This window comes from Stegodyphus dumicola, chromosome 10 (assembly GCF_044657685.1).
Source record: "Stegodyphus dumicola isolate Sdum_Otavi_A_Nest chromosome 10, ASM4465768v1".
NCBI lineage: Eukaryota > Metazoa > Arthropoda > Arachnida > Araneae > Eresidae > Stegodyphus > Stegodyphus dumicola.
In genome coordinates this window covers 41,300,868-41,321,130 of record NC_140777.1, presented here as the reverse complement: position 1 = coordinate 41,321,130, position 20,263 = coordinate 41,300,868, and the positions used below count along the sequence as shown (strand labels likewise).

Genomic DNA, 20,263 nt, shown 5'->3' with positions numbered 1-20,263 from the left:
TTATCCACTTTTTGCAGCAATTCCACTTTTTGTTTGATGGACATCGAAACATGCTTTCGCTTTGTAGATCCTTTGGCAGCTCCACAATCAGAAACTCTTTTCGACATAATCGAAAGTTCAAGCTTACTTTTTATAAAATTGCTCTAACAGTCTGCAAAAAATAATAAGCCGGATCCAATTCGAAGATTAAGGAACAACACAATCTGCAACATTAACTGAATTAGATAATTTTATTGTTTTGCGATTTTGCTTTGAAAATTTTAAAAGGCTTTATTGCTTATCAAATCATTGCCACCAAATACTATCATCTTGTATTATACTTGAAGAAATTAAATAATGAAGAATCTGTATAAACGTATGTATGTTTCTCGCATTGTGATCAGTGGCGGCTCGTAATAAGCACTGTGGAACTGCAGCACCCCTTATTTCCACTTATTATTATTTTTAATTTTTAATATAGCGTGCCCTTTAGTCTTCAATTCTTTCTTTATACTTTTACAATACATAATCCATAAGCTTAATGTTGGTAGCCATCCCCTACTTTGTGAAAAAGGTACAAAATTCTTTGTTTGGAACTGCACGCTCCACAGTTCCAGTGACGTGGTGTTTGCCTGTTCTGTGCATGAGCACACAGAAAAGCAGCATGCGAGCCAGCTAGAGAGAAGAGCACTGTCGCTCTTGCAGTGCCGAAATTCTGGCATGTTGTTGGAAACGTGATTTCTTTAAACTCCATGCATGAGGTATTCCTCCAAAAGGTGGAATTTCACCATACAAACCATAAACAGAGTTGTTGAAAATTTTCAACCTTTAAAAAATTGCCTTACTGAAATTCAGTCAACGTCAAATGCAGATCAAACTACTGCAAAAGCAACAGGAATTTTAAAATATCTAAATGATGATAATTTCAAGTTTTGGCTAGAGCTTTTTTATCAGATACCTCATACTGAAATAATATACAACTAAATGCAATCCAGAGAAATTAGTGTGTTTAAAGTTAACAAATATATAACATATTTCAAAACTGCTATTTTAGAATTAAGAAACTCAAAATACTGTGAGATCTTTTCAAAGACACTGATGGCAGAAGCTAAGGAAGTATGTGACTTTATACTATGTATTGATATAATGCATAGATATTCTTCCACTAAACACTTAGCAGCTGCTAAATTATTAAACAAGAAATGCTTTGCTAGTTTTAGGAATGAATATTCTACAGAAGAAATAGTACTGACCACTGAAGCATATCCAATGATTGACAAAGAAAAGCTTGAAACTGAACTAAAAGTATTCTATTGTAGGTCTGATACCCATGAATACTGCAAATTAATTGAGCTACAGAAATTTATCTTCGAAAATAATCTAGATATGTTCTTAGTAAAATTACGAAACAGATAAAAATTCTCTTGAGAGTAACCCATGACTACATCAGAGGCAGAACGCTTCTTTTCAACATTGAAAAAAATGAAAAATTTTTTAAGAAGCACTAGGAATTCGGAAAGACTAAATGTGCTTGCATTGCTTTCAATAAAGAAAAATTTCCTTAGTTGTCATCCAAAGATCAAGAAGAAAATTATTGATCTTTTCGCGCAAATTAAAACAAGAAGAATGGATTTCATTTTTAAATGAATAGACAAAGATTGAACTGTAACAATTTTGGTTAAAGTAATTAGGCAATGTTTAATTTTTTTCTTGTAAGATTTCCTGAAGTTTCAAAATAAATTTTCTTTTTATACATGTTTGTTTCCTTTTAGACAATTGTGCCCACCAGCGGCCAAGCGGTAAAGACGCTGAACACTGGTAATTCCGTCCAAGGTTCGAATCCTGCAAACGGGCTGGCTGCATGGCCATTTTCATGGTTTTCCCCATTGAAATATGTATACGAGCCAGTTTCCCTTAGAAAGTCCTTCACGAAGGCATCCCTCTAGGCAGATAACCCTCGTGTATCCTTTCGGCAGATAGCCCTCGTGTGCTTTGCCATTAATTAAATAATCCAATCCAATCCTTTTACACAATTTTTAAAGGTTAAATTTTTTGGAACAGCACCCCCACTAATTTTAGCCACGAGCTATACAATTTTGAATGACGTAATCTTACTGCGAATATGGGCATCTGAAAGCCCAAATTTGAAATTTTGAATTTGTTTTATTAACGATTTCATATTTTGCAACTTAAACGAATTTTTGATTAACAAACTCAACGATTTAAAAGCGAGCAACGGCAACACTCTACGGGGAGGGAGGGGTGACCTTTTTATTTCCAGCGCACAGAACTATGTATCAGAAATTCTAAAGATATTCTCATTTTAAAATTATTTTGTAACATTGCTGTTGAACTGAATTTTATGGTTTGCTTATACGAAGAATAGTGACAAGGTCTTTCATTGCTTTGAAAGAGCTTGTCACTATTCTTCGTATGCAGTTCTTGCTTTGGTCTCCCCCCCCCGGCTGTCTGTGGTAAATGGGACAATTGGGAACATATGGCATATGATTTGTATCTAGGTTGCTGTTATTGGCTTCATTTTATAATTTATTTTAGTTTATGCAATACAGACTATCCACATTACAGTCTTTCATTTGGTGAGCTCCTCCACAAAATGCACAGTATGATCTGTATTTGCAATTTCTAGCAGAGTGTTCAAAATCTTGACAAACATAACATCTTTGCACCCCAAGGAATTCTGTAATTTTGTGGATTCTCCATCCATTAAAGAATTGACCTTGATTCATGAGGGTTCTAAATGCTATTGGAGAGCATTCTACTATGCACTTTGTGGCATAATTTCTGTTGTCATTGAGACGAAATGAGATTTTTAGTCCTGGCGGATCGATTTGAGTATTGTCGGAAATGATCTTTAAAAGCTCTTCTGAAGTTGTTTGTACCCTGTGGAACATTATGGATTGTGCATTTTGTTGGAATTCACGTATTGATTTTTTCTTTAATGTTGTCACTATTGCCTAATACTTCTTTAAGTTTCTTCACTGCCTCTTCAGAGTTGCATGTCACTGCAATACCTCCTTTTAAGGTTTGTGATGTTTTTTATCGGGATTCCAATGTTTGCGATTGGCATATGCTTTTCTAGTTCTTCTTGGAGACTTTGATTATTAAGGTTTTCATTTGACAGAATTAATGGTGTTGGCGAATTCAGCCTTTTCTTATCGGAAATGGCAAGTTTTGCTATATCTGCATATGTCAATGGATTTTGGTGAGGAGCATTGTTGCAACGACGGTATTGAGACACATTCCATGATTGGTGAGGAGCATGACATTCCAGATCGAAATTGGAGTAAGGATTATTATTCTTGTGCACAGCAGGCGTAATACTTTTGGAGTAGTTCCGCTTTGCTAATATTGTAACTCCATATGTGCTGTCAAAACTTGCAGCAGTTTTGTTGTTGCTTTCTGGTGGAGAGGCAATGTATTGAGAAAGAAAAGTGCAGATTTCGGAAAGTGCAGGAAGTGCAGATTTCGGAAAGTATGGAAGTAAGTGGTTGCTCTGAACAATATTACGAAGAATGGAGAATTGCAGTCTCTATGAACGGGAGTATTGCGTCTTTAATGTCCTCTCTGAGATATTACAAAAGTCCTCATGTATCACAAAATGGTCAACTCTTTTGGTGTTAATTAATCTGCTGAGCTTTTTTCGTAAATTTCTAAGATCAGGTGTTTTAAGTTCTTTTATATTTGGTATTGGAGGGTCTAAATCAATAATTTCCTATTATTGAGTTGCATCTTCATTTCCCTGGATTGAATCGATTATGGCATCTACATTGGTAGTGCTGAGCAATTGTCCATGACTTGCATGGAACTTCTTTTTGGGAAATTTAGTAGGTCTTGATTAAGTAACTTTTAAATTTACTAAGATAACTACAAATAATATTCTAAAAACACTGAGCCAGTTGTCAGAACACATGTTTTTCTATCACTTACTACTTTCAACATTACATCTTTCTCAGAAAAAGGTATTGCCTCTTTCTCATTTCTTGTTAAATCAAACATTTTAAAGGAAATACTTTAACCGGTGAAATATTGGCACCATTAAGCCATAATAATAAAGAAATATTTTAGTTTGTTTATTAAACAAATCTACATCCGAATACATATTGATTTATCACAATGCAAGGGTATAGTTCACTAATACTAATTTAAAAAAAAATTTTTTTTTAATGAAATCTAATCTTAAAGTAAAAGTTGGACAACATATGATTTGTGATTTTTCTTATTTAAAATGCACAAATTAACATTTTTTTTAATGAGTGCCCATTTATCAGTACAGTCAAATACCGAAAATCCGCGTTGCATCTCAAAATATAAACATTCAGTTTATAGGTTCCGGAAACCGCAACATCGATTACGAAATATCGAAGAAAAAATACTTACCAAATAATGATGTCAGAACGGAAATACCAAATTTTTGACATCATGATAAAAGTTTTTTCCCCCCTCTAATCTGCATCAAGGTAAAAAAGCAGACGATTTACTCAACTCTTCTTTCAGGTTCACGATTCACATTGTTGTATTTTCTGAGCTTTGTTATTTCACGAGATTATTTAGTGCTACCTTTTTTTTTTATCCGTATATTTTGTGGATACATTAAGAATATTTTAAATTTCAGCTCTTTTTAATGCATTTACAGATAAGAAACGCACTTATGATTTTACTGCTTGCAACATTGAAAAATGTAAACACGTTGCATTGACGGTAATGCAAAAAGTGCACATTTTGGAAAAGATGGAGACAGAAGCTACTCCTCAGTTTATAGCAGAATCGTATGGAATTGCAATACGATTGTGTATGATATACGGAAAAATAAAGAAAAGCTGTTGAAGTTTTACAGTAACAGATATTCTAACACCAGAATCCGAAACTGGAAATCTTTGCATGAGGCGAAATCGGCAAACCTAGATGCTGTGTATGTATAACACAATGAATAATATAATCAATTTATATATGTAATAATAATTTAATGCATATAATAAGTTGTTGCAATAATGTATATAATAATTTAATTAAATGTATCTAATAAGCCTTATTTATTTTGCACTTTTAGTCTGAATATTATGATTTATCTTTTCTGTCCTGAAATCTACAAAATCCTAAAATCCGCACACCCTATGGCCCCAAGCTTTGAAGATTTCTGGACTTTTACTGTGTTAAATAATTTATCAGTATCAGTGTTAAGTAAGATAATATTTCAATTTGTTCTCTGCTCTAATTTTCATTTTGCTGATTAGGAAGAGGGAAGCAATACAGAAATTTGTTACCTCTCAATAAACCATTTTAAAGATGGGTTGTCAGTAACAGATACTATAAAAAAAAAAAAAAAAAGCAAAAACTCAATCAATGGTACATATCAAGTGATTTAAGACAAGAAGCACCATTTAAATACATCAAAGCCAAGCAAACGAAAGGTTTTTACAGATTCTGATTGGATTGTAAGAGAAATAAAGAAAAAGACACAATTAAGTGCTTCCAGACTGGCTGAGGAAGCAAAAGGGTATTTTGGAAAAAGAGCTAATCCAGAAACAACGAGAATTACTCAATGAAAAATAATTTTGATGGATGAATTACCATGAGGAGGAGAAAAAAAACTTTTATGAGCAAGATCACTCATTTAAAATTAAAATTTGCAAAACTTCATAAAAATAAAGACTTTCATTTTGAAGGACTATTTTATTTACAGATCAATTCATATTTAATATCTTTTGTTCAGATCGGCAAACATATGCCAAAGAGAAAGAAAACAAAAGGGTATAAAGAAAGCCAAACAAAAGGTATAAACAAAAAATTTACAACCTACTCTTAAACTTGGTGGTGGATTAATAATGATATGTTGATCAGTATCAGCCATTGGACCATGGAAAATTCATATCATTGATTAAAGGAATAATCAAAATAAATATTTACAAATTCTGAAAGGAAATTTCAAAGATAATACTTAAAAACTGAACACAGATGATTGTTTCCATTTTGATAAAGACAAGGATCTGAAGCAATGTTAGATTAATATGACTAAAATGTTAGACTGTGTTTTGCTCACATTTTATAGATTGTGCCCCTTCAACCTCTAGACATAAATGCATTTGCAAATTTACAAATATGTGTAAAAGAAAATTTTTAAAAATAATGCCATATCCAATTCAAAATGCATTAAAAAAAGAATGGTTAAAAATTACTTTTAATTATTATGAAAAATTAGTCTGTTCACTACCAAACAGTTTAAAAGATGTTACAGCAAACAAAGGATACTAACCAAATACCAAATTTCATTTAAATAATTCAAATTAATAACAAAAATAATTATGCCTGAATTTGATTTTGAGATTACTATTCATTGTTTATTAAACTTTTATTTTTTCAAACTTAATGCAAAAAGATTTTCCTTTATTGTTTTTTGAATTTTTATATACTTAGCATAAGAGTACACAAGAACTATTTTAGAAAGGTGTCAAAAACTGGTGTCTGAGTTTTACTTTGAGCCACTGTATGTGTGAAAAATTTATAAAAAAATCGTTTGAACACTATACAAAAATATTAAAATGAATTTTGAAACAATCACTTTGAGGTACACACTCTCATAGCCCAGACAACCAGTAATGCCAAAATTTATAACACTTGGGCAATTTGTTTTTCTGCAGGGCAATAAATGCATATATATACAGAGACAAATTATCTTAAGTATCATTAGCGATTATTGCCTTATTTTTTTATGCAAGCAATAGTATTGAAAACATAGGCATCATTAAATATTAATAATTATATTCAACAATTAATATTCATTAATTCATATATTTATGTTAATAATATAATATATTAATAATTATATTATTAACATAAATATATGAATTAATGAATATTAATTATTGAATTATACAGAATTAGATGGATAAAGTTATAAATATACTTAATATATTTATCCATTACCAAAAAATGGCACTTATTACACACACAACAATAAAGTCAATTTAAATGTGACAGAAATGAATAAATAAATAAACAATTGGAATTGCCTTTAATTATACAATAAAAATTTTTAAAAACCCTTTAAACTGCATACCAAGCGTCTGACTTCAGTATCACTCATCAAAGCTTTCCGAGGCCGTGCTTCTGATTTCTATTCAGAAAGGAAATATACATCATTTAAATAAAACAAATACATAAAAAATATTTTTTAAATATATATCCAGATGTTTTAAGGAAGAAAGAAAAATGTTATAAAACAGGGAGTCACTGAATAAAGACCTTGAAAGATTAATCATTTTATTTGCAAAAAACAAAGACTGAAATATTTATAAAGTAACATGTTGAAGACATTTTTTGTTAAAAAATAATAAAAATATACAGAATTTATACCAAGAAACTAATTCATCCTTTTTAAAATGAGTAATATAATTAAGAAATATTCAGCTTTAATGAACACATTACGAATATTGCATTGGCTTGAATATAATCTCACAGACTGTCTCACACATATGAAAAATGAGCCTGGATTTGTAACGACATTTCACAATAATGACAAAGTTCATATATAAATTACATTGAAATTATATATATATATATATGCAAGATATAACAAAATATGATAGCTGTTTTAAAAAAATAATTGGCAACCTCAAAATTAACATTCTAGATTTGATGATCTCCCCCCTAAACTCATCTGTTCTCCACAATTTGAGATCTTTCTATGGTATGTAATATTACTGGAAAAGGGCAACAAAAACTAATATTAACCAATCATAGTTTACTAATTCAGAAGTCAAACAACAAAAATCAGCGTTAATTTACCAAATTTTTTTCACAGGACTAGTTTCGATGGTTTTACCGAACCATCATCTTCAGCTGCAAAACCGCAAATGAACAAGATAGGAAATAATATTTAGATAAGATAAGAAAGCCTGGACAAGAATAAGCAAGTGGCGCCATCTGTTGGCGAAACCAGAACTAAAACATAATTTCTCTAAAAGCCGAAGGCAAATTTGGATTGGAATTAGGATCGTTAACTAGAACAGAAAGATTTTTATGAATGTGAAATGCCTCTAGAAAATCCAGTTCTCCAATGGAAGATGTTTTTTGAATAATTTTGGCAGCAGAAAAATTGAAAGTGTGATTTTCGGACCAACAATGTTGAGCAACAGAAGACTTCTGTGTTTCCTTTTTTCTAACATATGCCTCATGTTCTTTGACGCGAAATTTTAAGGCTCTCTTAGTTTGGCCAATGTAAATTAAACCGCACTGGCAAGGAATCCTATAAATACCCCAGGAATTCATATCCGGAATGGGGTCCTTGAGTATAGAAGTCGGAATTTTATTGATGGGAGAGTAAACAACCCGAAAGTTAAATTTCTGCAAAATATGTGCAACTTTATAGCTAATTGATGGAAAGAAGGGAATGACAACAGAATTTTTATAATCTCCTAAAATAAGAGTGTGGCTTTTAGTGTGTTGAGATGAGAATTTTTTAACTGCTTGATTAATAATGTTGGATGAAAAGCCCCTGTCAATAGCTATTGTTTTTAAATAATTTAGTTCTTCATCAAGGGCTAGTTTGGAGGAGCAAACTTGAAGAGCACGGAAAACATAGGAATAAAATGAAGCTAACTTTTGTTTAGTCGGATGATATGATTTAAAGTGTGGTGGAAGGCAAACCGATGAAGGTTTACGGTAAACGGTAGTACTGAAGTTGGATGTGTTACGTGTGACCAGAATGTCGAGAAACGGAAGGGAATTGCAAGTCTCAAGTTCAAAAGTGAACTGAATAGCAGGATCAATAGAATTCATTGTTGAAAGAACTCTATTTAAATCATCTTTATTACCTTCAAACAGGGTAAAAGTATCGTCTACGTAGCAGAACCATGCCGGGAAGTTTAAAGTTTCAAACAATTTTGATTCATAATAATGCATGTAGATATCAGCCAGGATGGGACTGAGGGGGCTTCCCATGGCTAATCCCTCAGTTTGCTTGTAATATTTATTTTGGTTAGGGATTAGCCATGGGAAGCCCCCTCAGTCCCATCCTGGCTGATATCTACATGCATTATTATGAATCAAAATTGTTTGAAACTTTAAACTTCCCGGCATGGTTCCGCTACGTAGACGATACTTTTACCCTGTTTGAAGGTAATAAAGATGATTTAAATAGAGTTCTTTCAACAATGAATTCTATTGATCCTTCTATTCAGTTCACTTTTGAACTTGAGACTTGCAATTCTCTTCCGTTTCTCGACATTCTGGTCACACGTAACACATCCAACTTCAGTACTACCGTTTACCGTAAACCTTCATCGGTTTGCCTTCCACCACACTTTAAATCATATCATCCGACTAAACAAAAGTTAGCTTCATTTTATTCCTATGTTTTCCGTGCTCTTCAAGTTTGCTCCTCCAAACTAGCCCTTGATGAAGAACTAAATTATTTAAAAACAATAGCTATTGACAGGGGCTTTTCATCCAACATTATTAATCAAGCAGTTAAAAAATTCTCATCTCAACACACTAAAAGCCACACTCTTATTTTAGGAGATTATAAAAATTCTGTTGTCATTCCCTTCTTTCCATCAATTAGCTATAAAGTTGCACATATTTTGCAGAAATTTAACTTTCGGGTTGTTTACTCTCCCATCAATAAAATTCCGACTTCTATACTCAAGGACCCCATTCCGGATATGAATTCCTGGGGTATTTATAGGATTCCTTGCCAGTGCGGTTTAATTTACATTGGCCAAACTAAGAGAGCCTTAAAATTTCGCGTCAAAGAACATGAGGCATATGTTAGAAAAAAGGAAACACAGAAGTCTTCTGTTGCTCAACATTGTTGGTCCGAAAATCACACTTTCAATTTTTCTGCTGCCAAAATTATTCAAAAAACATCTTCCATTGGAGAACTGGATTTTCTAGAGGCATTTCACATTCATAAAAATCTTTCTGTTCTAGTTAACGATCCTAATTCCAATCCAAATTTGCCTTCGGCTTTTAGAGAAATTATGTTTTAGTTCTGGTTTCGCCAACAGATGGCGCCACTTGCTTATTCTTGTCCAGGCTTTCTTATCTTATCTAAACATTATTTCCTATCTTGTTCACTTGCGGTTTTGCAGCTGAAGATGATGGTTCGGTAAAACCATCGAAACTAGTCCTGTGAAAAAAATTTGGTAAATTAACGCTGATTTTTGTTGTTTGACTTCTGAATTAGTATTTATTCGGCGTGTTATTGTGTCTCAATCATAGTTTGTTTCTAGAATTGCACCTACTTTGATATAAATTCCTCGGGTGAGCTAATTACGTCATTATTCTGCTAGCTTCTACATTGCTAATATCTTCCCGCTTCCCTTCTTTAAAATGCCTATGTGATTCTTTTCTAATAAAACAAAGAGTATAAGAATTTATAATAATTGAATGATCAAACAGTACGTTGCCTACAAGGAATTATTCTAGTGTGCCTGGAAATAAAGATGACAATTTGCTGAACTTAGTTTAGTATCAACTTCTTCCTCTTACCCTACCACTCAGCCATTGTGACTGTGTTTTGAAATCATTACATACATAATATATATATTCATAATATATAAATTGGTGTTGTATATATATGAACCTAATCTGTTAAAGAGATTTTAAAAGAAAAGTTATTAAAAGATAAAACTATAAATATGCTGTTATATGTACATGCTGCATTAAGAGATAAATGAACAATTACTAATATAAATTACTAAGTATATTTATTACCCTCAAATCATTAAGGGCATATATGGTATGTCCCTTAAAAAAAGGTCAATATTACACTGCAGTTTGGGAGATTACAAGAAACTATATGTCATTAGAATATATGATACACCACCTTTTTCAAAAGATACGCAATTTCAACGATCCTAATTCCAATCCAAATTTGCCTTCGGCTTTTAGAGAAATTATGTTTTAGTTCTGGTTTCGCCAACAGATGGCGCCACTTGCTTATTCTTGTCCAGGCTTTCTTATCTTATCTAAACATTATTTCCTATCTTGTTCACTGATGTCACCTCTAGCTAAATGAATGGAAGAGCATCATTCATTTAGCCAGAGGTTCTTGTTTCTAATATTCCCTCTCTTTCTGGAAGCTGTCAGACTTGAAACTTATAGCCTTTTCCTTTCAGCCACAAGAGATCAACTCTGCACCTAAAGCCTTTGTATATGCAAAAGCGAGCACATTCAGTAAACTTTAGACGTCACTTAGATAATGAGAAGTTCTTTGAACATGTCAAACAGTCTACAGTCCAAAAACACATGCCCACTTTCATTAACATCAATAGACAGCAATTTTCATATTTACGGTAAGATATATCATGCAGGATCAGATCATCAAAGACATGTAGAAATTATAAAATTAAAAATGTAAAATAGTGATTTATGAAAGAATGAAACATTTATGACATTAAAGGAATCAAAATTCACACACACACACAAAAAGCTGAATATTTATTTGTTTTCTTTACTAAACCTTCCTTTCAATGCAAGTTGTATAAGCTGCTTCATTTTTTGTGCAAATACTTTGCCTTTAATTATATAAATAGACATAAGCTTTTCGCTCAGTTAAAAAATTCCATGTAACTTCTGCGTCGAGAATTCCCATCAAATGGCTAATCTTTTTTTTTTTTTTTTTATTCTCAATAACTTCTCTCTCACTTTTTTCATTATTGCTAATAATATTTTCTGTATTTTGAACCATATTACAATTTCACCATCCATTAGTTGATTGATGATTGGGCATTATTATTGCAATGAAAAACTTGTTACAACATCATTATTTATTTCCACTTCTCAACAACTTCCATTAACTGGAAAATTTGCCTTTTGTGTGTTAAACTCAAAAGTCTTCAAATTCATAGCCGTTCTCATAAAGTTCAGCTTGCAATCACTATTTGCCGATGAATCACGAGACTGGCAGCATGAGATGTGTTGTTTGCTAAATTTTCTCTTGCTTTTATCATGCATTGAGGAAGTTAGGCCAGAATTACATTAGTTATTTGTTATATTTACATCTATTTCCTGCATATACTTAAGCCTTACCTTCCACAAATACTTAAAGGCTTATGTAAACAACAAATCAGTTACTGTTAATTCAAACAGCACCAAATACATATCATTTACAAAACCTATTTTTTGCATATCGAAAGAAATTCCTTCTAAATTTCTCTTCATCAACATTTTGCAATGCAGTTAGTTGAAGTCTAATCACCAGCCAGCCTAATGTGAACATAAAATCGCTTTGAGGTATACTCTTTGGTATTCAATTGCTAACATATTAAAAAAAATATGTGCGGATATCCTTTCATGAAGTCACCTTTCAAGCTGCCATGTGCTGATGAAAGTGAAAAATAAACATGAATCATAAATAATTCCCATTATGAATCATACTGCACACAGCGAATCAAGGATATAAGTAATTCAATAAGTGTATAAGCAACAGTGTTTTGGTTTGAGATGTTATGAGAAGCAAAAAAGCATCTGGAAAATAAAATTATCAATCATATAGATTTATGCTAATAACTAAATCTTTCTTCAATATGGATGTATTTTATTTAGTGCCAAAGTGAAATTTAAGACTCAGGACTCCCCATGTTTTATCATGAAAAAAAATGTCAAATGCACATTTGACATTTTTTTAAGGTATATTTTATATTTAAAAGTATATTTTTAAAGGCATATATATATATATTTAAAGTATATTTTTTCTGTCCAGAACGTCCAGATTTTAGATCATTCCAGATATTGGACATCCTGATTTCAAGCTTTCTACTGAATTATTATATCTTTCACCAGCCATGGTAAAGAAAATACAAAGTCCGAAATCCAGACGTCCATTATCCAGAATGATCTAAAATCCAAAACTCAAAGCCACAAACATTTTTTTTTTAAATTTTTTATTAATGCTTTATGCATGCGCTTTTAATTTTTCCTTCCATAATAAAACGTGGAGATTTTCACTTAAAAATTCCGATTCTTAATTTCACTTAGGCACTAAATAAATACCTCGTTATGGAAAAACAATCATGTAAGCATAAATTTGTGAGATTAATAATTTGGCTGCATAGCTGAGTATCTTCTTAGCATACATCTCAAACCATCTATTTTATATTCCTGACGCCGACCTGGCGAGTCATTATTTATCATATTTTGCTTTCATCACCGCATGTTTATCAATACTGAAGCTGCCATAGCTTCAGTAATAACTCATGCTGTGATGTCTAAACTATTTTTATATTAGTAATTGAATAACAAGAATATGGCAACCTTTTATGCTAACATTACGCTTGGCAATGATTATAGAATTTTAAATACTCTAAGAAATGTTAACGAGAAAAAATTCAATAAAAATTTCTTTTCATATGCTAAAAATAGATTCTGTTAATAAAAATCATAGGCTAAAAGATTACATTTACTACTATTTTAATTAATAACTGATATGTAATTCACCATAAACCCAGAAGCGGCGGCAGAATATGTCGGCACCAGACGGCAGAATTTAGGGAAGACGAAATTTTTGGAATTTGGAGAAGCACCGAGCGGCAAAATTAAGGGATGAGAAGTTTTTATGATTTAGGGAAAGCACTGGGATTTAAAGTTTAGGCACGGTGAAAATTTAGAACTTAGGAAAGCACTTTGTAGCAGAATTTAGGACTCATAGAGACTGCTCCCAGGTAGCATTGAGCGCCGGCCCTAGATAAAGCTTTAAGTATATGTGGGAGTTTATTTATTCAGATTAGTTTGAAGCATGTACAAGAAGTAAACGTAGTTATAGTAAATAACTAATACTATTCAGGCGTAATTCAGTATGCAATAGGAGCAAGACAAAATTTAGCGAAACAACTTGGTTTTCGTCGCCAATCTTGTGATACACAGCCAATAATGTATAATGGATGCCATTAAGGAAGGCTAAAATTATCTTTACTGATTCTAAGGCATTTCAATTAATGTAGCAGACTGCACTGCTCCCTGATCTTCTAATTTGATCCAGCTTATTATTATTTTTTGCAGACTGTTATTATTACTGCAATTTTATAAAAACTAAGCTTAAACTTTCGATTATGTTGAAAAGAGTTTTTAATTCTGGAGTTGCCAAAGGATCTACAAAGCGAAACCATGTTTCTATATCCATTACACAAAAAGTTGAATTGCTGCAAAAAATGGATAAAGGCATATCCATCTCAAAATTATGCGAGGAGTATGGCATTGTAAAGTCCACTGTATATGACACACACACACACACACACACACAAAAAAAAAAAAAAAAAAAAAAAAAAAAAAGCTTTTTGAATTTTTGTGAAAGCAGCTTAAACTGAAAGAAATGTTTAATAAAGTAAACAAATAAATACTAAGCTTTTTTTTTTTTCCCCGGGGGGGGGGGGTAAATTTTGATATCTTTTACATCATGATTGTTCTTTATTTCATAAATTACGATTTTGTATTTTTAATTGTATAATTTCTGCATGCCATCTTACCAGATTTAAGCTGATGATCTATTATCCTGAAAAATCGCAAATGGGAATCGCCAAAGTCCCGACCAGTCCAGATTTCGGACTTTGTACTGTACAATACTTACTGTCTGATATGTGTACATCTCTCATTAGCCCTGTATTCAAAGGAGTTTCGTTTGTTCACATATTGGCACTGCTTTTGCAGCTCATTTACAACTACTAATTCTATCTCTTGTGTCTGTAAAACCCTTATCACACATGGCTACAGTCCCTGCTAGACGGAACTTCTCTGAGAAACGAGATTCTGATAGCACTGGTTTAAACGGGAGGATTCCTAGAAAAAAGAACACCGCCTGAAGCAAAGTCCCGTCTAGCTATGGAAGAAATGTTGTGGCTACGTGGGATTTTTGAAAACCTCACCGAAAATGTCTCGGGTCCCGGATAGAGACAACCAATCAGATGAAAGTTTTGCTTCTGAAGGATCATGTGATCCCGATCTGAGCAATAATCGATTACTGTTTGGCATTCATGTCATTGTAGTAAGTGAGAATGGTAACCTAGCTACATGGGTTTCCTGGAATTGTGCGGGTTCTTAGAATTTTCCCTTTCGACGTCAAGTCCCGCGTAGCCAAAGCATAATGTGATTGGGACCTAAGATCACCTAAGAACTGCATTTTACGTCTGACATTCCCTGGCATTATTTCACATTGAAAAGCTGCTCTTAAGAGGGTTATTCAGAAATTAAAATCCAAATCGTCTCAGCTAATGAAATGCCGTACAAACATTGAAACGTGCATGCATACTGATGCCTGGCCTTCCTTTCTCGTCAAACAAACACCACTTGCATTGCTACTGTTGCAGTGCACTGTGTACAGTGTCAGTTCATAATGTTTATAACAATCAATCCAGTCGCCTAATACAGTCACTCATTTTTTGACAGCATGGAAATTCATCAATAGAAAAGTGATGTGTATGGCCCCAATGCGATGAGTGGCCCAAAGTGCGTAAGTGGGTAACAGCTTTCAAGGATGGCAGGAAAATGTCCATAATAAATTGCGATCAAGCCATATATCAGCGATCACATTTGATTTGGCCAATGTCATGGATGAAAAGATTTGTGAAGGCTGGCAATTCAGAGTTTCAACTTTAGCATTAAAATTTTTGAATGTGGGTAGAATACACAAAATTGTCTCTGAAAAGTTACAATTTCACAAATTTTGTGCACGTTGGGTTCCCAGGCTGCTTACTGAGGAACACTAAATGAAAAGTATGGCTTGTGCTTTTGATTTCTTGAACTGATTTCATAAAGAAGGTGATCAATTTTTAAAGAAGATTGTCACAGAGGACGAGATATGGGTTTCTCACATGACCTCAGAGTCTAAACATCAGTGAATGGAATGGCGTCACAGCGTCACCTGAGTCAAAGCCAAGCAAAGTTATGGCTCAACGAATCTCAACATGCAAGGTTATGGCAACCATATTTTAGGATAGATATGGAGTTTTGTTAATTGAGTTTCTGCACCAAAGGCAATAATAAATGCAGCCGCTTACTGTGCTACCCTGACTGAACTTAGGCATGCAATACAGAATAACTGACGTGACCTTCTGACATCTGGAGTTTTTTTGCTAATAGATAACACTCTAGATAACACTCTGCCATTCACACCCAAAATCTAATCAGATCTTTCAGACTGATCATTCACTGCACAGTCCAGATTTGGTGATGAGAGATTTTCACTTGTTCTGCGATCTAAAGGATTTCCTCAGCGGCAAACACTTCGCCACAGATGATGAGGTAAAAGAAGCAGTTCAAGACTGGTTATCCCCACATGTGGCAGATGTCTATGACTTAGGCATATGAAAGCTTGTATAATGTTATGATAAATGTTTAAACAAACATGGAAACTATGTAGAAAAACGCAGAAACATAAAAGGAATTAAATAAAAAAAATCTATGATGGTTTATGTTTTATAAGAAATTGAACTTTACTTTCCATATAACCTATGCATATTATTATGTCCCTTAATTTACTTGGTTAGAAGTGACGTTATATGACTTTTTAAACTGCACACTGTCCCTTAATTTACTTGGTAAGAAGTGACATTATATGACTTTTTAAACTGCATACCCCCGACTGAGGCAGCGTAATGAAATTATTCCATTGGTATTTTAATTCTTTTAATCTCTTGAATATGCTACATAATATCATAATAATAATCAATATTATTATCCTTTTTTGGGGGGGAGAAACCTACACATATGTTAAACAATATTAGTACAGAACCATAAAACAATATATTGGAAGGAAAATGTAAAGCCACAGAACAACAGCTATGATTATTAGCATGCATTTTAGGAACTCCAGACTATCAAGTTTTTGGTTGCTTGGAAATTTATTTTCAAATTGCTAGATTGCAGTGGCCATTTCTTAGGTTTTTAAGAAGACAGGCGAACATTTTATATTTGGGCTAACATGGTACATATTATACTCACGTCTACACAGCAACTTTTTTTTAGAAAACGTTTAGTGCATGGTATGATGCTACATGAAATTACTTAAATTTCAAATCTATACAGTAAATTCCAAAGAAAATTAAAAACTATTTATTTATATATGTACAATATACAATATGAAGGACATTTATTAACTTATTTGATAAACTTTTAATTCATAAATTTGGATACAACCCCTTCAAAGGATCTGTGCTGCGCATTTTTGCGGCAATAATTTTCCTATAGTAATTCCCCATTCCTGTAAACTCCTGCTCAGTCACCCTTCAGGATTAAAGCAAAGGAGCCAAGCATATAAATAACACTCCAGCCACTTTAGTACACAATACCTTTCTCCCTGTTGTTGCTGCACAAGCAAATAATTAATCACTTTATTAAAATTGTAATTTATTTATAATATTGTGGGGTTCAGATTACACCCATTGTGTTGTGCCAATCAAGAAGCTATGTCTTCATAGATTAATCATCAAGAAATAAAATCATGCTGTAATTACACGGTTATTTGTAGTTGTTCTAAAATTCCATCTAGTTAAGGCACATTCTGTCATTTCTATCACCTATCAGCTATGACTTTCAGAGTTAACTGGGGTCTTCTACTCACGCCATACCATCCAAATTTATCACTAGCACATGCATACATATAAAGACCCCAAAATAAATGCTACCCAGACCTACTAAATTAATATAACATTTAATTATGTAAAACAATTACTATTAAACATGTTAAAAACAATAAAGATGATCATACCTTTTTCAGTTTCTTCCCTTTTTTCTTGGACGGCTCAACTGTAAAACATTTTATTATCATTAACAAACTTTTTAACAACTGACATCCTGATCTTAAAATTCATGCATTTATGCATAAGATGGTTAAAAAATACCTTTTACAGGTTGCTGCACAGGTTTCTTATTAGTGAGTTCAGGGGAAACAGCCATAGTTTCAATATCTGTTGCTTCAGCTTCTTTCAAAATAATAAAAAGCAAGAAATACACTCATTACAAAAGTTAAAACCACATAAATAATTATAATATTACTGTGCATAGATGACATAATGTAAATTCAAGAGTACAGTTAACAAATATAAATCTTCACCTTGAGTAGTTTCATTTGGTGCTGCAAGGAATTTCATCAGTTTATTAATCATTGTGGGCTGATCATCATCACCATGTTCTATACATAGTAAATTCAAGTATTCATGCAGAGTATTTTGAGCCAAGCTTAAAAAAGTATAAAGAGTATCACTCATTAAATTTTAAACAGAAACTAACATTTTATATAGCAGAAACTTATTTATCTGAATTAAAGAAGGCAGAGCTATTTCAAATAACTCCAAACAACAGCTTCTGAAAACTGAAGGTAAAAATGAAGTAAAATAAATTAAATTTTAAGAAACATATAATGCAATATCCTGCAAAATTGCATTTTAATTATTTTTTCGGGAGACGAAGAATGGATGACGTTTATCATTTATGCATTTCATATAAATTTTTTTAATATATATTTACTTCATGACTGAATATATAATAACACATGAAAAATTTATTTTCAGAATTTTTTTAATTTAGATAAGTAAAATTTATTTATAAGCACTTAAGTGAAATAGTGCAAGGGAAAGCAAAATGCAACAAATATTGCTAATAAATTTGCAACAAAAAATATAGTATTTATGCAAATTCGAAATGCTTACAGAGATAGCAAGAATTGCTTTTGCTTCCATTCTTCTGAGCCTTCTAGAAATGGGAAGCCACCAAAGGCTAAAATGTTTCCTTTCAAATTTTCAGCCTATAACATTACAAAACAATAAATCTGTTATTTATGACTTCAGACATGAATAAAATGCACACAATTTTTAATGAGACATAGGCAAAAATTCAACTATTTCTTTGTTACAAATGAGGAAGAACATTAATTTACTATTAATCAGGTCCAAACGTTGTTGAAATGTAATACAATTTTATCTGCATGGATATAATTTTGATATACATAACAATTATAACATTACAGTGAAAAAATAAATTCATAGGAGAAAACACTTTCAAAGGAAACTATATTACCCAATATAGCTGGTCTATCTCTAGCCAGAATACAGTAAAAAATATAAAGTGGCATGAATGCTTGCATGTATTATATGATGTTTTGCAACTCACTATTCACACTCACTGCTTATAGGCCAATAAATCCTACACACTTATAGACTATCAAAGCTGATTTCATAAATACTCAACTGGTTAGTGATCAAAGCAGGTCATTTTGGTAAACTCATTTCAGGAAAGATTTGCTGTATGTATGCAAGCATATCCTGCTGAAAGTGTGAAAAGTCGAGCTTCAGGAGGCAACAAATATGACCATAGGATGCCCTACACATTGTCGAGTTTTAGCACCTTTCATATCACTACTAGAGATGATCAAATACGTTTTTGCTGTATGTATGCAAGCATATCCTGCTGAAAGTGTGAAAAGTCGAGCTTCAGGAGGCAACAAATATGACCATAGGATGCCCTACACATTGTCGAGTTTTAGCACCTTTCATATCACTACTAGAGATGATCAAATACGTTTCTAGATCTTCACATCAGCATTTGCAGGGGTGTTTGTGGGACCCCAAAAAATCCCCTGAAACTTTTACGGATTTACTACCGACATTTTGGAGTTTCAAGAAGGGGGGAGAGAGAAATGAAAAATTACAATTATGAAGTATTGAATGACCTAATTATAAAAGTTCAATGAATTACTTTTTTTGCAAAATTAATAACCATAAATTTTCAAACATATAAACTACTACATTTTATGTAAATATTTTAAATTACCTGAATTAATTCTTAAAAAAAAAATTATCTAATTTCTGCTGCTTTTTTTTATTTTCTGATGTTTGTGGGCTTGTCTTTCTTTTGTGGTGAACTTCATAATTGCAGGAAGGTTGACTTTTATTTTCCTCATTTACAGTTGAAGAAATTTCCTCGAGAACTGCACATGCAGAGGTAGAAGCAGTTTGCTTTTCTGCTAATGTAGGTTTTTCGGAGACTTTTATAGGTGACTCATCTGAAATAAATGTTTTTAAGTCCTCTTGATATGTTTTCCAACTTCTGTTCATATTCAGTAAGAGATCTTTGTGAATTGGATCAGTCATTAGATTTTTTGAGCCATATTTTTCACATGAGATTTCTTTAGAAGCCATTAAATCATATTTAATAGTCTGCACTGCATCTAGGGAATCAATCTTAAGAGAGGTTCTATAGTCAGTGACAAGTGTATACATTAAGTTGAATGCACTTTCCACTAATGGGCCATGGAAGCAGCTAAGGCAGGCTTTGA

At 32.5% G+C, this 20,263-nt stretch overlaps 1 protein-coding gene across 7 annotated transcripts in view; it reads right to left on the bottom strand.

The window, feature by feature from the left end:
• LOC118191107 (uncharacterized) overlaps positions 1 to 20,263 on the bottom strand; it is a 182,533-nt gene that overhangs the window by 56,701 nt on the left and 105,569 nt on the right. For 6 of the 7 annotated variants that reach the window (XM_085824887.1, XM_085824886.1, XM_085824885.1 and 3 more), the window contains exons 16-20: positions 18,639 to 18,733; positions 18,044 to 18,168; positions 17,832 to 17,912; positions 17,699 to 17,736; positions 7,055 to 7,111 (exon numbers count right to left, since the gene is read on the bottom strand). In XM_085824887.1, coding sequence (XP_085681013.1) covers positions 7,055 to 7,111; positions 17,699 to 17,736; positions 17,832 to 17,912; positions 18,044 to 18,168; positions 18,639 to 18,733 — 396 coding nt within the window. The remainder of the gene's footprint in view (positions 1 to 7,054; positions 7,112 to 17,698; positions 17,737 to 17,831; positions 17,913 to 18,043; positions 18,169 to 18,638; positions 18,734 to 20,263) is intronic. The other variant, XM_085824888.1, reaches the window with a different exon arrangement.